Source organism: Penicillium macrosclerotiorum (genome assembly GCF_028827735.1).
Source record: "Penicillium macrosclerotiorum strain IBT 26536 chromosome Unknown utg000002l_segment0_segment0, whole genome shotgun sequence".
NCBI lineage: Eukaryota > Fungi > Ascomycota > Eurotiomycetes > Eurotiales > Aspergillaceae > Penicillium > Penicillium macrosclerotiorum.
The window spans coordinates 3,884,839-3,900,666 of NW_026643082.1; the positions used below are offsets into that span (position 1 = coordinate 3,884,839).

The window sequence follows — 15,828 nt, forward strand, 5'->3', positions numbered from 1 at the left end:
TTCTGTATTGACTTACTTGGGAGATCATTAGCACTTACAATTTATGGTCTCCCTCAAACTTTGCCTGGGAAGCTCAGCGACAACGGTAGGTTGATTGCTTCCAACGGATTTATGCAAGCAAATCTTACCATATTGGCAGGACGATTGAAGGGATATGTATCCTTGAATGCTACCGAGTGACCATTCTGCATGGTTCTGCCACATTCAGTGTGCCGCTTCCCAGTCTCCCTGGAGTCAATGATTACATTGCTTCAACGCGGGGGATTGGCGGACCAATTGAAGAAGCTCTTCAAACACAATTGCGATCGATCATGTCGCCTATTATGAAACCACTACATACCCAGGACCTCCCGACTAATACTCAAGTACCCGAAATATGGAGTTTGTCTTGTCTATCACTGCTTTTGCCGTGGGCTTCTGTGAAGAATCGAAATGGAGAGGACGAAGCTACCGCCCATCACTCTCGCCGCGGCGAAATATTGGAGTCAGCTCTCCACAAATGGTTCAGAGTAACCAATAGCGAGGCGCATATATCTACTGTGATGCTATTCCACATGATTTGTCTCAATCTTCATGTCAGTATAGACAAGATACAAAATATGGCGCGCCAACATTGTGGAGGCGCAGATCCTCCATACACAACCACCTCCCGAATGGGAACCAGTGCACCTCCGCCAGTGAACCTGTTCTCCTCCCGCATTGACCGGCAGAATGCGAGTTGGCACGCAGACCAGATCATCGAATTAGCTTTGAGGCTGAAAAACGATAGCTTGAATGGCTTACCAACTCATGAGGGTCCTCACTTCAGCTATTGCGTTTTTTTCGCAGCCTTGACGATATGGTACACCACATGTCAATCAGACTTTCACACACTGAATGATTCGAGCTCGCAGCCCTCCAATAGATGTACCACAAAATCATTGAGCGCGGCTATCGATGTTCTCTCGTATTCTCGTGTGCATGTCGCGAAGAAGTTCATATCTACGCTGCGCATTCTCTGAAGGCGAACCCGTGATCTCGATAATTCCAGCAACAAACATGCCATCCAGTGTCTTTGGTCATCCTACTGACCACTACAACCTTGTCAGCCGACAATTCTAGCAATACATGACTTTCCGCTGTCTGCCATATTATCGACCTCTTTACTATCTACTATTACAGAATCATGGTGGGAAACCACTGCAATGATCGACAATGACTATTCACCGGCAATAAACTGCTCCAACAGGAACGCGATTCGATCGTGCTCAATATCCTTCAAAATATCCCAAATAAAGCGCCGCCGATCTCCCAGCGAACCACCATATTGTCTTTCAAATGATTCCTGGTCATCGAACGGCTGCCATGGGGGCATTCCAGAGATAAAAGCCAACAAGTCGCGAGTATAGCTCCAACCTATCTGTTTTTGATCTTCGGTCAGGAATTCATCAAAATTATGTAAAAGCATAGTCTGATCCGTTATGTGCGACGCCTCGCCCTCCCATCGGCCCTTCCATGGGTTCGGCGCATCAAATCGATAAACATAGGCGGCTCCAGTTTTCCATACCCGGGCGAGATGAACCGTTGGCATATAGAAGAACACATCATTCATGAAGCGGAGAATCCCATGTAGACACTCATCCTCGATGCAGTTCTCACCATTCATGCCATAAGCCGAGAGAATCTTCTCCGCCAGGCCAGGGACATCCTCAAGCACCTTGACCAAGTACTGCGCCCATGATCTGCATATTCCAGGTTTGCGGTGGTCCAAGGCACTCGCCATTATGGATCCCTATAGGAGGCGTGAGCGAGTTCCCGGAAGAATCATATTGGTTTACTCACGTCGAACCGGCAGTCCCCGATAAACAGATCCTGGCACCACCCGCCATGTAGTTCCGTTGGCATGCCATCGGCGATAGCTTGTATTGAAGGCATCAGACGACAAATATCCCCGTCGATGATCGGGCGAGGCGGAAATATAGAAATCTTCGCCAAGTCCTCAGCATTCAAGTTCTGGAGACGAGCCACGCGCTCACCGGCCGCAAGATTCTCCCAGCCGAGAATCTTCATCGATTTAGCATAGAAGTGCTCATGAACCTCGGACGGAAGTGGTTTCACAGCTAGGAACTGTCCGCTCAAACATGCTATCCGCTTGAATAGTGGCTCTTCACTAGAAAGATGCAGGGAGGCGGATACTTCAATTTGTTAGCATCCGTTCTAAGCTGGAGCAAGGCAAACCCGACTTACCACCTCCGGCGCTGTGTCCCACAAGAGTAATATTACTCTCATCGCCGCCAAATCCATCGATATGATCTTTGACCCATTTCAATGCGACACGCTGGTCGCGGAGGCCGTTGTTGGGGGTGAAGCTGGCGTCGCGCATTTCTCTCGATGTCAGGAATCCAGCAGGCCCAACGCGGTAGCTAATTCATTTAGCAAGGGGGCACATCTCGATTAGGAAAAAAAATTCGATCGTGACTTACTTGATACTAACTCCAATCACAGGAAACCCCAGCTCGCGGGAATGAGATACCAATGTGGTAAGTTGGTTCTGCGGCCATGACGATGATCCAACCCCGAAGCCGCCGCCATGTAAAAAGACCAGGACGGGAAACGAGCTTGAGTAACCACTGATCTGGGGAATAGTAATGTTCAGGTTCAATCCATCTACTGCAGACTGGGCCCAGTGGGTCCGGGGAAGTATGTGTTGGATTAGCTCGAATTCGGCGTCGCATCCATCTACACCTCCTACACCCGGCCTAGACGAATCTGTTAGAAGGGACTTTCTGAAGATACATCTCGTTCCGCGATGGGTGCGAAAGATGGATTGAGTATAAAATATTTCTGGCATACCCATAGGATGTTGCGTCGATGGTATGATCGGGATTCTTCTGGTAGTCGATAGGAGCCGGTGGAGCGAATTGGTGAGCGAGAGTCGCATATTGAATTCCTAGGAACTCTACCACATCCTCATTTTTGTTCCCTTGGATGCGACCTATGCTAGGGTGTTGGAATGTAGTCATGGTGAAGGCAAGTGTGGCTAGTTTTAGTATGTAAAGTTGCGACTATATCCGCCTTATGTACATAAGCTCAGCATGTGGGGAATACCGAGATTTCGGCATAACGTATTTCCCTATTAGTGGCAGAAACCTCCGTATGTGAACATTAGTATTTTCCGGATCACACTAAGCGTAGTAGTATAGTCTCCTTGATCGTTTAAGCTAGTTAGTCGTACTAATACGCTAGCTCTGCTACATTCTCTTCTAGAATTTGCTTAGATTCCTTAATATACTATTTCGTAGGCCTTAATCAAAGATGGCAAGGAAGCCGTTAAATAAAACGATACGCCTACATCTTGCTAACCGGCGGCTTTCCGATGCGTTAATATACACGATTCGCCTACGATTCTAGTATCCTAGGAATGATAGGTATATAGTAATCGTTTATATATTAAATCCAGCGAACTAGAGCTTCTTCTTGATAGGCTTCGAGAGCGTATTTACTATTGTATATAGCTATTTTAGGTCTTATTATCTTTTTGATCCGATTCGAAAGCGTTAATCTAGGTACATCAAATTCGCGTGCTACATGCGCTATATTCGGCTTCTTAGGCATATTTCGGTTGTGGTAATAGATAGTCAAACAAAAAATAGGGTAGGAGGAAAAAATAGCAATTCATCTGTGGGTGACAATTCATAGGTGGCACGGCACACCCACAACGCGGAAGCGGTGTGGGCGGAGACACTGCTAGTGAATTACGTTAATCCAATCTGAATTCAAATCACAGCCCGGACTTCTCCGCCACAGCTCTCATATCGGTCCTCCAGGTCTCGAAGTATGGCTTCGCGCCCTCTTCCAGGGCCTCCATTTTCGGATCCTGCAGAGATCTTAGGTAGTCATCATCCACTGCTGCAGTTTCGCTGGGCAGATGGAGTCGTAGTTTGTTGGCAGTCGTAGTAGGATCAACAAAGTCCTCAAAGACTTTTCTACGAGCATCGGAGTACAACGTAAGGATCTGATCCGATCGCCCTTCATTGAGAATCATGATCAGGGATTCCGCTAGCGCATCACCATCGAGAAGGCCCGTGTTCAGCCCCATCGCTCCATACGGCTGCAACGGATTAGTTTCAATGACGTACAAATTCCAGACAAGGAGTTGGATTGGCTCACGTTATTCATGTGTGCCGCATCACCGGCCAAAACACATCGCCCTTTCCGCATGTTTGGAACCAATCTTTGATGAATACGATATATTGTCTTCGCCGTGATATCAGCTGAAAGTGGCCGAGGACCGGAGATCACTTGTTCGTAGAACCCCCGAATGACGTCTTCTTGAAGCAATTCTTCATCCGGCCGTTGGTCCTCCGGGGGAATAGCGATGGTGCATCTCCAAAGACTCTTTGCCCCGATCACAGGGTCTGCGAGAGGAGTCATGATGGTGTAGTTCTCGGTCCCGATGATATAGCACGTATGAAAGACCGGATCAACATCGTTCTCAACAACGACGTCTGTTGAGATCAACCTCTCAGGCCAGGTATATCCCAGACAAGGCAAACCAAGGAGTTTCCGCGTCTTCGATCTGCCGCCATCTGCACCAACCAGATAACAACCAGTCACGAGCGGGAGCTCCTTGTTCTCGAAATCGATCGTGACGCCGTTCTCCGTCTCCGTGATGCTCGATAGTTCACTATTGAACTGAACCCTCACATTACCCGTCTTCAGCGCCTCTTGTAGGACCAGCTTTGTGAGCTCTGACTGGCGGAGGTTGAGGAGGCCGGATGGACAGGCCTTGGCCGGATCATCGGGGTCACAGAGAGGTTGTGCAGCAATCATGTCGCCCAGACGCTTCCCGCCTCGGTCGTCATTGATGGGGAGTGTACGCCAGCATAAGCCAGCCGTCATGAACCCTTCGGCCCGAACAAGATCGTATAGTTCACAGTCTTGAAACGCCACTTGAGTTGCGCCGTAGTATCCAACAGCCCGTGGAGAATACGGAATAGCGGACTCTTTCTCGAAGATTCTGACTGGGATTCCTGCCTTCCCAAGTCGATATGCGATAAAACACCCGACGGGCCCGGCCCCGATCACCAGCACAGGAGGTTGGTCTTTGGTCATTTTGGCGTGAAATAAAAAAAGACCTCAGTTGGGCTGTGTTTTCAAAATGTGGGGATGCAGCATTGAGGCACTATTTAATTGGCCTCCCCGTACCCCGGGTTCTTGTCTCTTTTGCTTGATGGAGACGTGGGCGCCGCCGATGTGGGAATCACCGACGCAGTGTGGTACTTGAGGCATGTGTCATACCGATGCGTTTGTTAATTCCTTCGGCATCCCCACCTGGATATTTCGAATAACCCCGTAATTCCGGTATCGCCCACAAAGTTTTCTGGTTTTAAATCAATGGTTACTCTACTATATTTTTAGGACTTGTCCTTAATCTATGCTTGTTCATAGCTCGAGGTTTTGAAGAGGAAAAAGATTGAACCCGTCGTCCTGTTCCAAGCTACATGTCGTCAGTCCTCCCCACGCTGTTGAGCCGAAAAGGTTCTTCAGCTGACAAAAAGCGGGTGATTTTTCCATCGAGGATATTTTTTTCTATGGGAGTTTTGCTTTTTGGGTTCTGGTTTGTCGCCATTTGGATTTTCGGGTCCACTTACAAGCAACAATTCCATTCTAAGGGGTTGAAGGTTCTGGTTGCCGATTTCGATGGCGAACTGGTTGGTATGTATATCCGTCGATTGTATACTTCGACTCGAGTTCCATTTAATTGACTGTTTCTCATAGGAGAATGCTTACTCGCAGCCTCAAGGGCCATTTCGGGCTCTTCCCAAGCAGTGACTTTGGTTCCTGCGCCAGAGAATTGGAATTCATATAATGAAATCTATGATCTTGTTTGGAGGTAAGTTTTTCTGTATCCATTTCTATTCCCTTTACCTGACACGATGCGCGAGTTGGAATTTGACATCCACAGTGGACACTATTGGGGTGCAATCATTGCAATGCCCAACGCGACCAATCATTTCGATACGGCTGTGCACGATGGGATCAAGCAGGCCGAAGACTTGGTTCGTTATATATACAATGAGGTCAGGTGGGTGACGGTTGCTGAAAGTTACATTCTTCCGTCGTTGACGGCTACTGTCAACGGGCTGAATAGTTGCTTTTCTCGAAATGTGACCGCTCCCCGTCTTGCGGACGAGACGTTGTCTTTGGCCTCAACCCGTGTTCTTCTAGATGGCATCCAGGCAAGTCCGATCAATATCAAAGCCTTTATCATTGGGATGAGGCCATTCTTAAACACGGTTGGCATGGTGTTTCCAATCCTACTGGCATTCTTCTTCATTATGGCAATGGGGGGAATCGCACAACCTTCCGCATGGTATCAGTCAGATCGCATTCTTTCGCGATACCTCAATCGAATTTTATTGTCGCTTCTCTACTCCTGCGTCGTTGGCATCTCGTGGGGCTTGTGGCTTGAAGTCTACAGAGAAGATTTCGCTATCACAGGAGGCCAATACTGCCTGGTCTGGCTCATTTATTGGATTTATACATTCATCGCCTTTGAGGTCCTAGATACCGCTGCAGCCTTTGTCCCTATGCCCTTTCTACCTCTATGTGTTCTGACTTATGTCATTATTAATGTGGGGGCCTCTGTCTTCCCAATCGACATCAAACCAACGTTTTACCATCTCGACTATATCTGGCCGAGCTATAACTGCTTTGAGCTGCTGATCTCAGTACTTTCGGATGGCTCTACCTCTCGGGTGTATCGGAATGTCCCCGTCCTCTTTGGGTGGCTTTTTGTTTGGATGCCCCTGGGCTTCATGGCCAACAGAAAAAGATGTCGAATGGCCCAGTAGCCTTTCACCCTCCGGTGTCTGACCTGTCTTTCATGCAAAAGTTTTTGGGGCTTTTATTCCTATTTATTACTTCATTGCTTCTCTTTTATTTTCTTGATTTATTTACTTTCTTACAAGACCAGATAGGCGTCCTTCGCTCATGCACCGCACATATTGGGTTGATAATATAGTTACATGATCCAACAACGGAGGCCTAATGCCCTCATAATCGCATCGGTTATCATGTCCAGTAATTCAACGTCTCGGAAAGACCACATCATAGTGATTGGATACCAACAAGTGCAAATTTGGGTAGTGGTGCCAAGAACTGCTCAAATAATGTTAACCAACCATCACAAGCACTCCGAGAGTGCGAATGAGTCCAAGTGACTCATTCCATCGCTAGAACATCCAAACAGTCCGAGAAGATACTGTAAGAGAAATTATACCGATTGAACTCCAGCGGAGTCCCTAATGTGATAGCATCAGCAATTAGTCTATTATTGATCTAAGCGCCTCGTCTGATTCTTAGAGACTTACTTGGGATGTGACCCCGTATATAGATGGATGCCTCTTCAACCTTTTCCGCCTCATCTTGTGCCTGGTCTTGAGCGACACTGGAGAGGATTTGTAGGGCTGCAGTTCGATTCCACCGGGCTTTTTGAAAACACATTAGACGACCTGGTATGTCTTTTCCGCTGTTCACCCGCGATAAAAAGACACTGAGGGCACCGGCGTCCTCAATTCCCTGGCTTTCACATTGACCTTGGTCTATGATGATATGTTTGGTCAGCACATTGCCCATCGCTCGAGAAATGAACATATTGATATTTTCGACTCACGAGGGAGCATAAAATGAGCCGCATTGCCAATTATGACAGTCTTTCCTTTAGTCCAGCTTTTGATCGGTTTTTGAAGGGAAAGAGATTTGAAGGTGATGTTGTCAACGAGTCTGGTCAGGGATATTATCCGTATATTAGACACTGCGTTTTGGCTAGGCTTCGAGGGGGAGAACTGATGATACAAACCTGAAAATCTCTCGTATTTTCGGGCTGAATTCATCAAATTCCTTCAGAAGACACTTCTGTGGATCTGCTTGGTCTTTCGAATCTAATCGTTAGTAGTCTTCATTGGTTTGGAAAGTGGAAGATAGAGAATTTCTCGGAGGATAGGCCGTGGACTGCCCAAAAAAGATACCTGCATTGTCATGATCTCTGGAGGTCATGTGTAGAGCGACAAAATTCTGCTCATTTGCACTATATTCAAAAGCCATTCGTCAAAACCTCATCCAAAACCGTTACTGGGTGTTGAAAATGTAACATGTAACTCGAAGACGAAGGAAGAGGGCACTAAGAGAATGACTTTCACTTGTAGAATTGAAGACTGACTTTCGACACGGATACCAAACCAATCGCTTATCTCTAGAGACTGCAATATTTAGCGCAGGGGATTTCCCCTCGAAAAGCTCCCTCGTGCTCTCATTTTGGAGAAGTTTGTTCGTGGGAATGACAAATCGAAAAGTCGTCCTATACGCAGTAGTGTCAACCCGCCCATTGATAATGTGCTTTGCAACTAGGGACTGCATTCTTAGAAAAGGAAATCACGGCAATAAATCCAACCTCCAGGTCAACTCAACTTACATCAACACCATCTGCACCAATAATAATGTTTTTCTGTATGCGCGAACCATCCTCCATGGTGAGAACGCCTTCTTCGCAGTCAATGTCAGTAACCGGTGACTCGTAATGAATTTTGACGGAGCGGCGAGTGGATGATTGACATGAAGCCAGCCTTCTCAATTCTCGACCCAAGTCCCGTCGATGGATGACTGCCCATGGGTCTCCGAATTCTCCGGCAATATCCGAATATTCCGTTCGACAGTTCAATTGGAGTGTTGAACCGTCCCAAATGTTTCCCTGAATGAGGTAGATTAGCACAGATATACCAAGATACGTCAGATAGAGAGAGAGTGTGTGTGTATGCAATCACTTCTTCTAAAATCAACGCTCTTGCTCTCACGAAATCGAAATCGAGTTGGCGGAGTACTCTCATTGCATTTGGCCCTATAGTCACCGCGATATTTTTCTCATTCAAGGTCGTTCTTTCATACACCTATATGCCAACAAGATTAGGAAATTTCTGGAATGAGTTACGCATGGAAATGATGGGAGTCATGGGACCCGTGGCTAAGAATCTTCCTTACGTCAACTCTGTGCCCACATTGACTCAAAGCGATGGCAGTCGTGAGACCTGCTATCCCTCCTCCGACAATGCCGATGTCGAATGAAATGTTGGGTGAGGTGAAGAACCCGCTCGGGTAATCCTTTATAGTCGACCAAATGGGGAGTTTGTGAACGTACTTTCCGCCAAGGTGGTCCATTTTGTTCTGTGCTCGAGCGGAGGGAGCGTGACAGGAGGTCAAAAGTTTCCGAACCTTGACTTCACTTATGACGGAGATTTCACAGTCAGGAATTAGGAATTTACCAGTGAAGTTTCCTGCTTAGTATTTCTTGTTGCTGTATCGGTGCTCCCACTTGATACTGTATTTTTCGGCACCCCACCACAATCAGCAGCGAACTGCGGAATATGGGGCCGAGTATTCTACTCTGAGACAAAATGCTTCTATGAAGCCCTATAATACAATTCGTTTTTGGAACTTACAGGGGTGTTGAAAAAAATTGCTAGTACGATATATAGAGGTTTCTACCACTATTTACTACATTTTTATTACTATATCTACTATGTCCATACTAGTTTCTAATATTATATAACTTCTATCTACTATCTAGTGTTAGGAATACACTATCGTGCACTACTATATCTGGGTCCTAGGCTGTCAATGCTTAAGCGCATTGACATTGTGGTCTTTTTGGCTCAACGTACGTGTCTAGCTGTGTTCCCTAACGGCAGAAACCTCCGTATATGAACACTAGTATACTCCAAATCGCACTATATTCAGTTCTTCGCGTTAATTTACCTATTATCACTTTAATTATATATTATTGCCTAATTCTTTCTACAGTATAATACAAGGACACACCCAACTAGGAGGAAGACTTAGTAGTTGCCCTATAATTTCTCAGTCAACTAAATAGGCGCCCACCACTAAACGACATCTTCAATCTACTATATAAGACCCGAGCCCGTGTAAGGCCTTAGCGATTCGGCAACGGTACAATTGCGAGATCAGATCGTCGGAGTTACGAGAAAGGTTCGTTACGATAACGCACCATTTATGTTAATCAGTTAGCGAGTGTGTGACACCTTGCTATCTAGTGCGTTACAGCGCAAGGTTCCGAGTATACCCAGATTTCTATACAAAACACGTGTGGTCCAGACGGTAGGTGGAAGTTGCATGATATTAGAAACTAGTAAGGATATGGTAGATATAGTAATAAAAGGCGGTAAATAGTGACATAAACCTCCGTATGTAAGCATTAGGATGCTCCAGATCACACACGCAGTAAATCGAGTATCCCTAGGATAATCTGACGTACATAGGGATATATAGGTCGCGCCTTTATTATACGGTCTTCCTTCTCGACAAAAAGAAAAAAAACAATCCATAATCGTTCATGCAAAGTGACGGAGAGAGCTTAGATTCTCAGCCTCTGAATAGTACACGATACAAGTATTTTAAACCTATCAATTGGCCAGACTTAGCCTGTATCCTTATCAGAAAGAATTTCACCACTATGTATAGAACCAGTCGGCGGCTGCTAATCGCAGCTGCAGGCCTAATCGTACGACCATGTAAAATAGGGAAGGTTTGTTAGTCGGCGGCACCATTGACTTGAGCGCATCTTGGCGCCTCGAATGCGTTGTGTTGGATGACGGTCTCCAGCTGATGGGGGTGCGTGGCGGATGGACAGCCTGTCCCTCTCTCCTTCTCTCTTCCTCTCAAAGCTATTGTGGCCCAGCATTATGCCCGCTGTAAGGAATCTGGCAGCGAACGTCAAGCAATGCAAAAGCAATAGACGTTGCTGCAACAGGCGCAGCTGAATGACCGTCCACGAGCGTGAGGACCGCCAATGTGCAGAGCGCTAGCGACCGGCTTGTAGATTCCATATGAGGGTTGCTTTGACTGTATGCAGGCCTAGGCCACCGGAGGCCTGCCACGTCAGAAACAGCCCCATTCCAACTGGAGACGAGTGGCTGTGGTTGATCCTGGTCGCCCTGAACCATGCAGTTCTATGTATCAGATTCCAGAGCGTCCCGGCTAAAGGGCGATTCTGATAGGCACATAATTGTGCTTGACTTGCAGAGCATATCCGATCGCGGTCTGCCAGAGATCAGCGGCAGGCAGTATGGACAAGCAACGAGCCGAGTTGAGAAGACGCGGGACATTGAACAGTAGTTGATTGGACCATTTCACAGTCGTGCAGGTGGGGAAGGGAGGGCGACCTCGGGATATTGGTGGCCATCCATGTCTCGTGGATGTCTTTAAGATAAATAGAACCTTGACTCGATCAAACTATGGCACTTTGCTCAGCGCGTGAGATTCGTTTGGGCTGCGGGGGTGGCCAATAATTGCCCATGAGCGGCACGGGCTCTCGGGCGCACTAACTAGGCTTCGAAGGCGGTGCTCCGGTTAACTCTCTGTGATGGTGCCGTCTCCCGACGAACTCAATTCAGGAAGTGTCTCAAAAGATGCCTTGATCTAAGTTAAATTGCTCGGTCCACATGCGGAGTTGAGGCCACGATCTTTGTTGAATCTGGCCCCTCCTCCGCTCCAAGCCAAGGACTTAACTCGGTTCGCGATCCAGCGCCGGGGATGCGGTCCAGAGAAATTGCACCATTCCGGGTATCGTGTTCGTCTCGATCCATCGCGTTGTCTTTGTCGATTCGCGTGCTTTTTTCTGGTTCGGGGCTGAGAAGCCGTCGGAGCTCAGAGATCAGACACGAGTTAGTGAACTTAAGCAATCGCACGATCTGCGATCCTGGCTCGCCATCCCACTCATTGATCACCCTCCTGCTAAGATGGAGAGAATATCCGGCGTAGTCCGTACGGAGTACACGACGTGTAGAGAGGAGAGGAGAGGGGGGGGGGGGGGGGGAGGGGTCACGGTCAGGCTCAGACATGTTCATCCTGGCCTCAGACTAGGGGTTGGTATCGTGATTAGTGCCCGTGTATCGGACGCCATTCAGCGGATCGGTAACAATATCAATATTGTTATCTGACGCGCAGCACGCGTGCAAGTATTGACTGGGATTCGCGATTTCGCACCAGGCTGGAAATCCAATTCTTTATTCCCAATCACCCCGTATCCGGACACTGGCCGAACCGCCGACATGTGGTTGTCCGAGAGATTGGGACGGGGCGCTCAAAGGACACCGGGGCGACCCTATCACCGCCCTGGTCCCTGTTTGGATTTCCTATGAAAGCCACGGCGTAAATGCATGGCCAAGTAGTTCGCATCAGTTGAGAGGTTCCCTCGATCTCCGATTTGGTGCCAATGGCTTGAAAGAGCCACGCCCGACAAACCCCGGTGTGGGACGCGAGTCGAGCAATGACGGCATGGCTCCCAAGCCGAGGCCGTAATCGTCTGCTGGTGCTCCGTATTCCGTACTGTACGGAATACCAGCAGGTTATACAAACGTACCGGCCCCTGGGGAAACCTTGTATCCTTGCACCTGCAGGGGCAGAGCGAAAAGCAATGGAGTCTTCTGGCTAAGCCTGGATTGTTTGTTGGAAATCGCGTAAACGTGTCTCCGCCAGCGTCTCTGGCGTAAGTCAATTTATCCCTTTTGGGACGAAGGCTTGGAAGGTCCAAATGAAGTACATTTGCGTATTATACAGAAGCTCCGATGTGGAGCGGCTGTTCTTTACGCGACGGGTATTCCCCACTCTGTTTCCTGCCCTAAGCCACTTTGGGTATAGGGCCGTATGGAACAACAGCCTTACTGCTCTCGTTGTACGGAGGACGGAGTCCCGATTGTTCTCTGGCTGGCAATCGCATAGGGCTTGTGAGAGAAGGAGGATGAACTGAATATGGCCACCCTCCAAGGCTCGAGACACAGATTCAGATCTGCGACCGCACGGCTCGTATATACTCAATCAAAGGAAAGAAGCCCCAATTTACCTGCCGCAGGCGACGTGACCGCGAAAAAAAGGGGCGGGGAAAAGGAGAGGTAAGAAACACCCCCAAACCATGGTTGAGCCTCCACAGACGCCCCATGGCCTTTGCCCAAAAGGGTCATATTGCCTTGACCATTGGGATCCGCGTGGCTAATTAGCACCACTCTTATTCGCGGTGGGGGCCACACGAAGATTTTTGCTCATAGCTCCAAGGAAGCTGACGGAGCCTTTGCAAGCTGTTGGCTTTTACTCTCAAGACCCTTCAAATCCAAGAGATTTTGATCGGCGATCCGCAGCTATAGACTCTGTAGTTAATATTAGAAACAGACGAGCTCCGGGGCTGCGACGGCCAAGTACTGGCGTAATGGCCTCCGTATCACACGACCCGAAGCTAGTCTAAACATGAAGCAAGCTTGACGCAACTTGTGCACTACCCAAGAATCATCGTGAGCTTAAGGAACTTCTAGGAAGGAAATCTTCGACAATGTGGGGATGTTCCCACTCCGGCGCTGCAGAAAAAACTTCCGCGATAATATACACCTCTCCGCAGAGGGGCAATGGAACAGAAATTTTCTTTCACCGGTCAAAAATGCCAGTACATCCGTACGGAGTAGGAAGTAGAGCGAAATAAAAGTGCACGGGATAAATATAGTAAATCAGGATGCCTCTATGTAAAGGTCGCGATCGGCTCATTACTTAGGGAGACTAATCCCAAGAGCGTCTTCCGTATGTTCTAAAGCACAATTTCTGACTTGAAGCTGCCTGCAGACGCAAGCTCGACTACAACCGGGCCTCCCTCTTTTGGTTCTCTTCCCTGGCATTACGAATCTCAGCGAGCACAAATCCCAAAATTCCATACTCAAAATGCCACGGTCATTGTGCGTACAGTATCCGCTATATCCGACCACCGCCACTCCGTTTTTCGCGTCAAAACCGTTGTGGACCGGGAAGCTGTCAACGAGGCGGGGCGGGGCGGAGGCCACAAGAAGTGCTTTTTCGCCGATGCTGCCAGGCTATGCTGAGCAGCTTAGAGAGAAGAAGAAAATAAACCAGCCAGCATTCCGCCTGAGCGACCTCTACCATGGTTTTCCGATGCCGGAACGGCCCTGCTTGAAAACCGTTGTTGAGCTGTGGAGTTTTGTTCTGTACTCGGAAAACCAGAGACTTTCCATGGTTAGGGTTGATAGAAACATACTGCATAATTAAAGGTGGGACGTATTGGTTTTGAGGGCAAAAGGAGCAGCTTTTGCTTCAATACGGTGCATATTTCTGCATCGAAGTTCGCTTCTTTGGTGGGAACTGCATTACGGCTGTTTCCTTACCCCATTCTCTGTACTCTAGACTCGGTAAATACCTAGTACTCCGTAGTATAGTCATTTCACTGCAACTCTCGGGAAGACAATTTCGGTCCCTTCCCTTCATACATGGATTCTATACAGGAACAAATTCAGACCGAGGCAATATGCAACCATGCATCTGATCTGAGCCAAGTGAGGGTCAACTGAGACTGCGGTGTGAAATTTGCCCGTACAACATCAACGTATCGGTATCAGATCTAGGTTCTAGGCTGCATCTCACTGATTGGAAGGGTCAGATGTGAAATGGATAGTCGACAACCTCTGGAATCTGTAGATCGTATTAGTGTTACAACCCGAGACTCTGGATCCCACCCAGTGCCATCGTTACGCCTCCGACTCATTAATTTACAGACAGCAGAGAGACTGTCTCTCCTTACAGTGGAAGATGAGAGCAAAACTTGCAGGAACACATATGTTGCAGTCGGACATGCAACGTGGGAAACCCGCTCAATGGCTCACTTTTTGTTTGGGGTGATGCTCCCTGCCCTGTTACTTACGCAAGGGTTAGAAGATCTATATCTTGTCTCTGCCATGGCGATATGATCTTGCAGCACTCGGAGAAACCAGGAGAAAATTCAACAAATGAAGTGTGTCGAAAGCAAATTAAGGTAATTGGACCCAAGCGAGAAACCCTCCTCCCTTGAGGGACCTGCATTTCCTGGCTTCTTCAGATTCACCTTCTATCCCGTGCTTTGCCTGACCCTGCGTTGTTGGCAACCGGCCATCCTTTCAAGCTGCTGATACATGTAAAAGATACCACCAGAAACCAGCGACGGAAGAAATTCAGAAATACCCATTTTGAAAAACAGACCTAAAAATAACTCAGACTAACAGTAAATTGAGGGCACAAGGCCGTTTCTTCACGCTGGCGCAGGGAATGGGGGGGAAATGACCCGTAACCACCCCCGGGCCCCATCCATACAGCGACGAGTATCGAATACCGCCCAGCATCGCAGGCGCGCGCGTTAAGCCGCACCTCCTGGCGACTAATCCCAGGCTCCATACGTGAAACTGAAGTCAAACAGTAACTAACGATAAAACTTAGCGAGCCAATGCGACCGGCTCAATCTCTAGACCTCTCACACACCCCCTTAAACAGAGTCTGGGAGGGCCCTTGCTACAAGATGGTCGGGAGGGCGCGTCGGCTGGGCCTGTGTCAACGTCCTCCTTTCCAAGCCACCCGGGCAAAGGCAGGCTGGGGTGATTCCGGATCTTCTCTGGTCTCGACACTAAACCTGGGGACAGTGCACTGCATTGGATAGTGTATTCTCCTCTAGTCTTAGGCTACGTGTCCGCCCCCCTTTATTTGGGCTCGAGGTCTTTGGACCGCTTGGGAGGATGCCGCCCCCATCCCCTCATTCAGAAGGTCCTATGGCCCGATGGTATCGCGGTGTCGCATCGTGGTGTCAGGCTGGGGTTGGTGTTGGGGCTTGCGAGATAGGTTTTCAGAAATTGAAATAGATAGACTCACGCAAACCGGATTTGGGACCTGGAATTTCCGGGTCGGAGGTGGGACAGAATCCTGACGGTACTGGTGTCCTTGGAGGTTAATTAACGGTATTAGTTGGGTCGTAAC

General features: G+C 48.2%; 5 protein-coding genes across 5 annotated transcripts; 1 reads left to right on the forward strand and 4 right to left on the reverse strand.

Annotated features, from left to right (window-relative positions):
- Window positions 1-1,198: 1,198 nt before the first annotated feature.
- Window positions 1,199-3,002, reverse strand: N7462_002539 (uncharacterized protein; the record flags this gene model as incomplete). The annotated part of the gene is made up of 5 exons (XM_057074265.1): window positions 1,199-1,708; window positions 1,822-2,123; window positions 2,227-2,402; window positions 2,463-2,738; window positions 2,833-3,002. 5 exons carry the CDS (start codon window positions 3,000-3,002, stop codon window positions 1,199-1,201), a joined length of 1,434 nt encoding a protein of 477 aa, XP_056937906.1.
- Window positions 3,003-4,068: 1,066 nt separating this feature from the next.
- N7462_002540 (FAD-dependent oxidoreductase) lies at window positions 4,069-5,094 on the reverse strand (the record flags this gene model as incomplete). Its single annotated transcript, XM_057074266.1, has 1 exon — window positions 4,069-5,094. One exon carries the CDS (start codon window positions 5,092-5,094, stop codon window positions 4,069-4,071), a length of 1,026 nt encoding a protein of 341 aa, XP_056937907.1.
- An 824-nt stretch (window positions 5,095-5,918) lies between these two features.
- On the forward strand, window positions 5,919-6,836 carry N7462_002541 (uncharacterized protein; the record flags this gene model as incomplete). The annotated part of the gene is made up of 1 exon (XM_057074267.1): window positions 5,919-6,836. The coding sequence occupies one exon, from the start codon at window positions 5,919-5,921 to the stop codon at window positions 6,834-6,836; it is 918 nt and encodes a 305-aa protein (XP_056937908.1).
- Window positions 6,837-7,266: 430 nt separating this feature from the next.
- Window positions 7,267-8,925, reverse strand: N7462_002542 (uncharacterized protein; the record flags this gene model as incomplete). The annotated part of the gene is made up of 8 exons (XM_057074268.1): window positions 8,805-8,925; window positions 8,456-8,731; window positions 8,204-8,394; window positions 8,013-8,071; window positions 7,844-7,925; window positions 7,658-7,767; window positions 7,356-7,586; window positions 7,267-7,286 (listed from the first exon to the last, which is right to left on the reverse strand). Coding segments are annotated over exons 1-8 (1,032 nt in total), but the record flags the coding sequence as incomplete, so codon positions are not given.
- A 2,555-nt stretch (window positions 8,926-11,480) lies between these two features.
- N7462_002543 (uncharacterized protein) lies at window positions 11,481-11,903 on the reverse strand (the record flags this gene model as incomplete). The annotated part of the gene is made up of 1 exon (XM_057074269.1): window positions 11,481-11,903. The coding sequence occupies one exon, from the start codon at window positions 11,901-11,903 to the stop codon at window positions 11,481-11,483; it is 423 nt and encodes a 140-aa protein (XP_056937910.1).
- Between the last annotated feature and the right edge of the window lie 3,925 nt (window positions 11,904-15,828).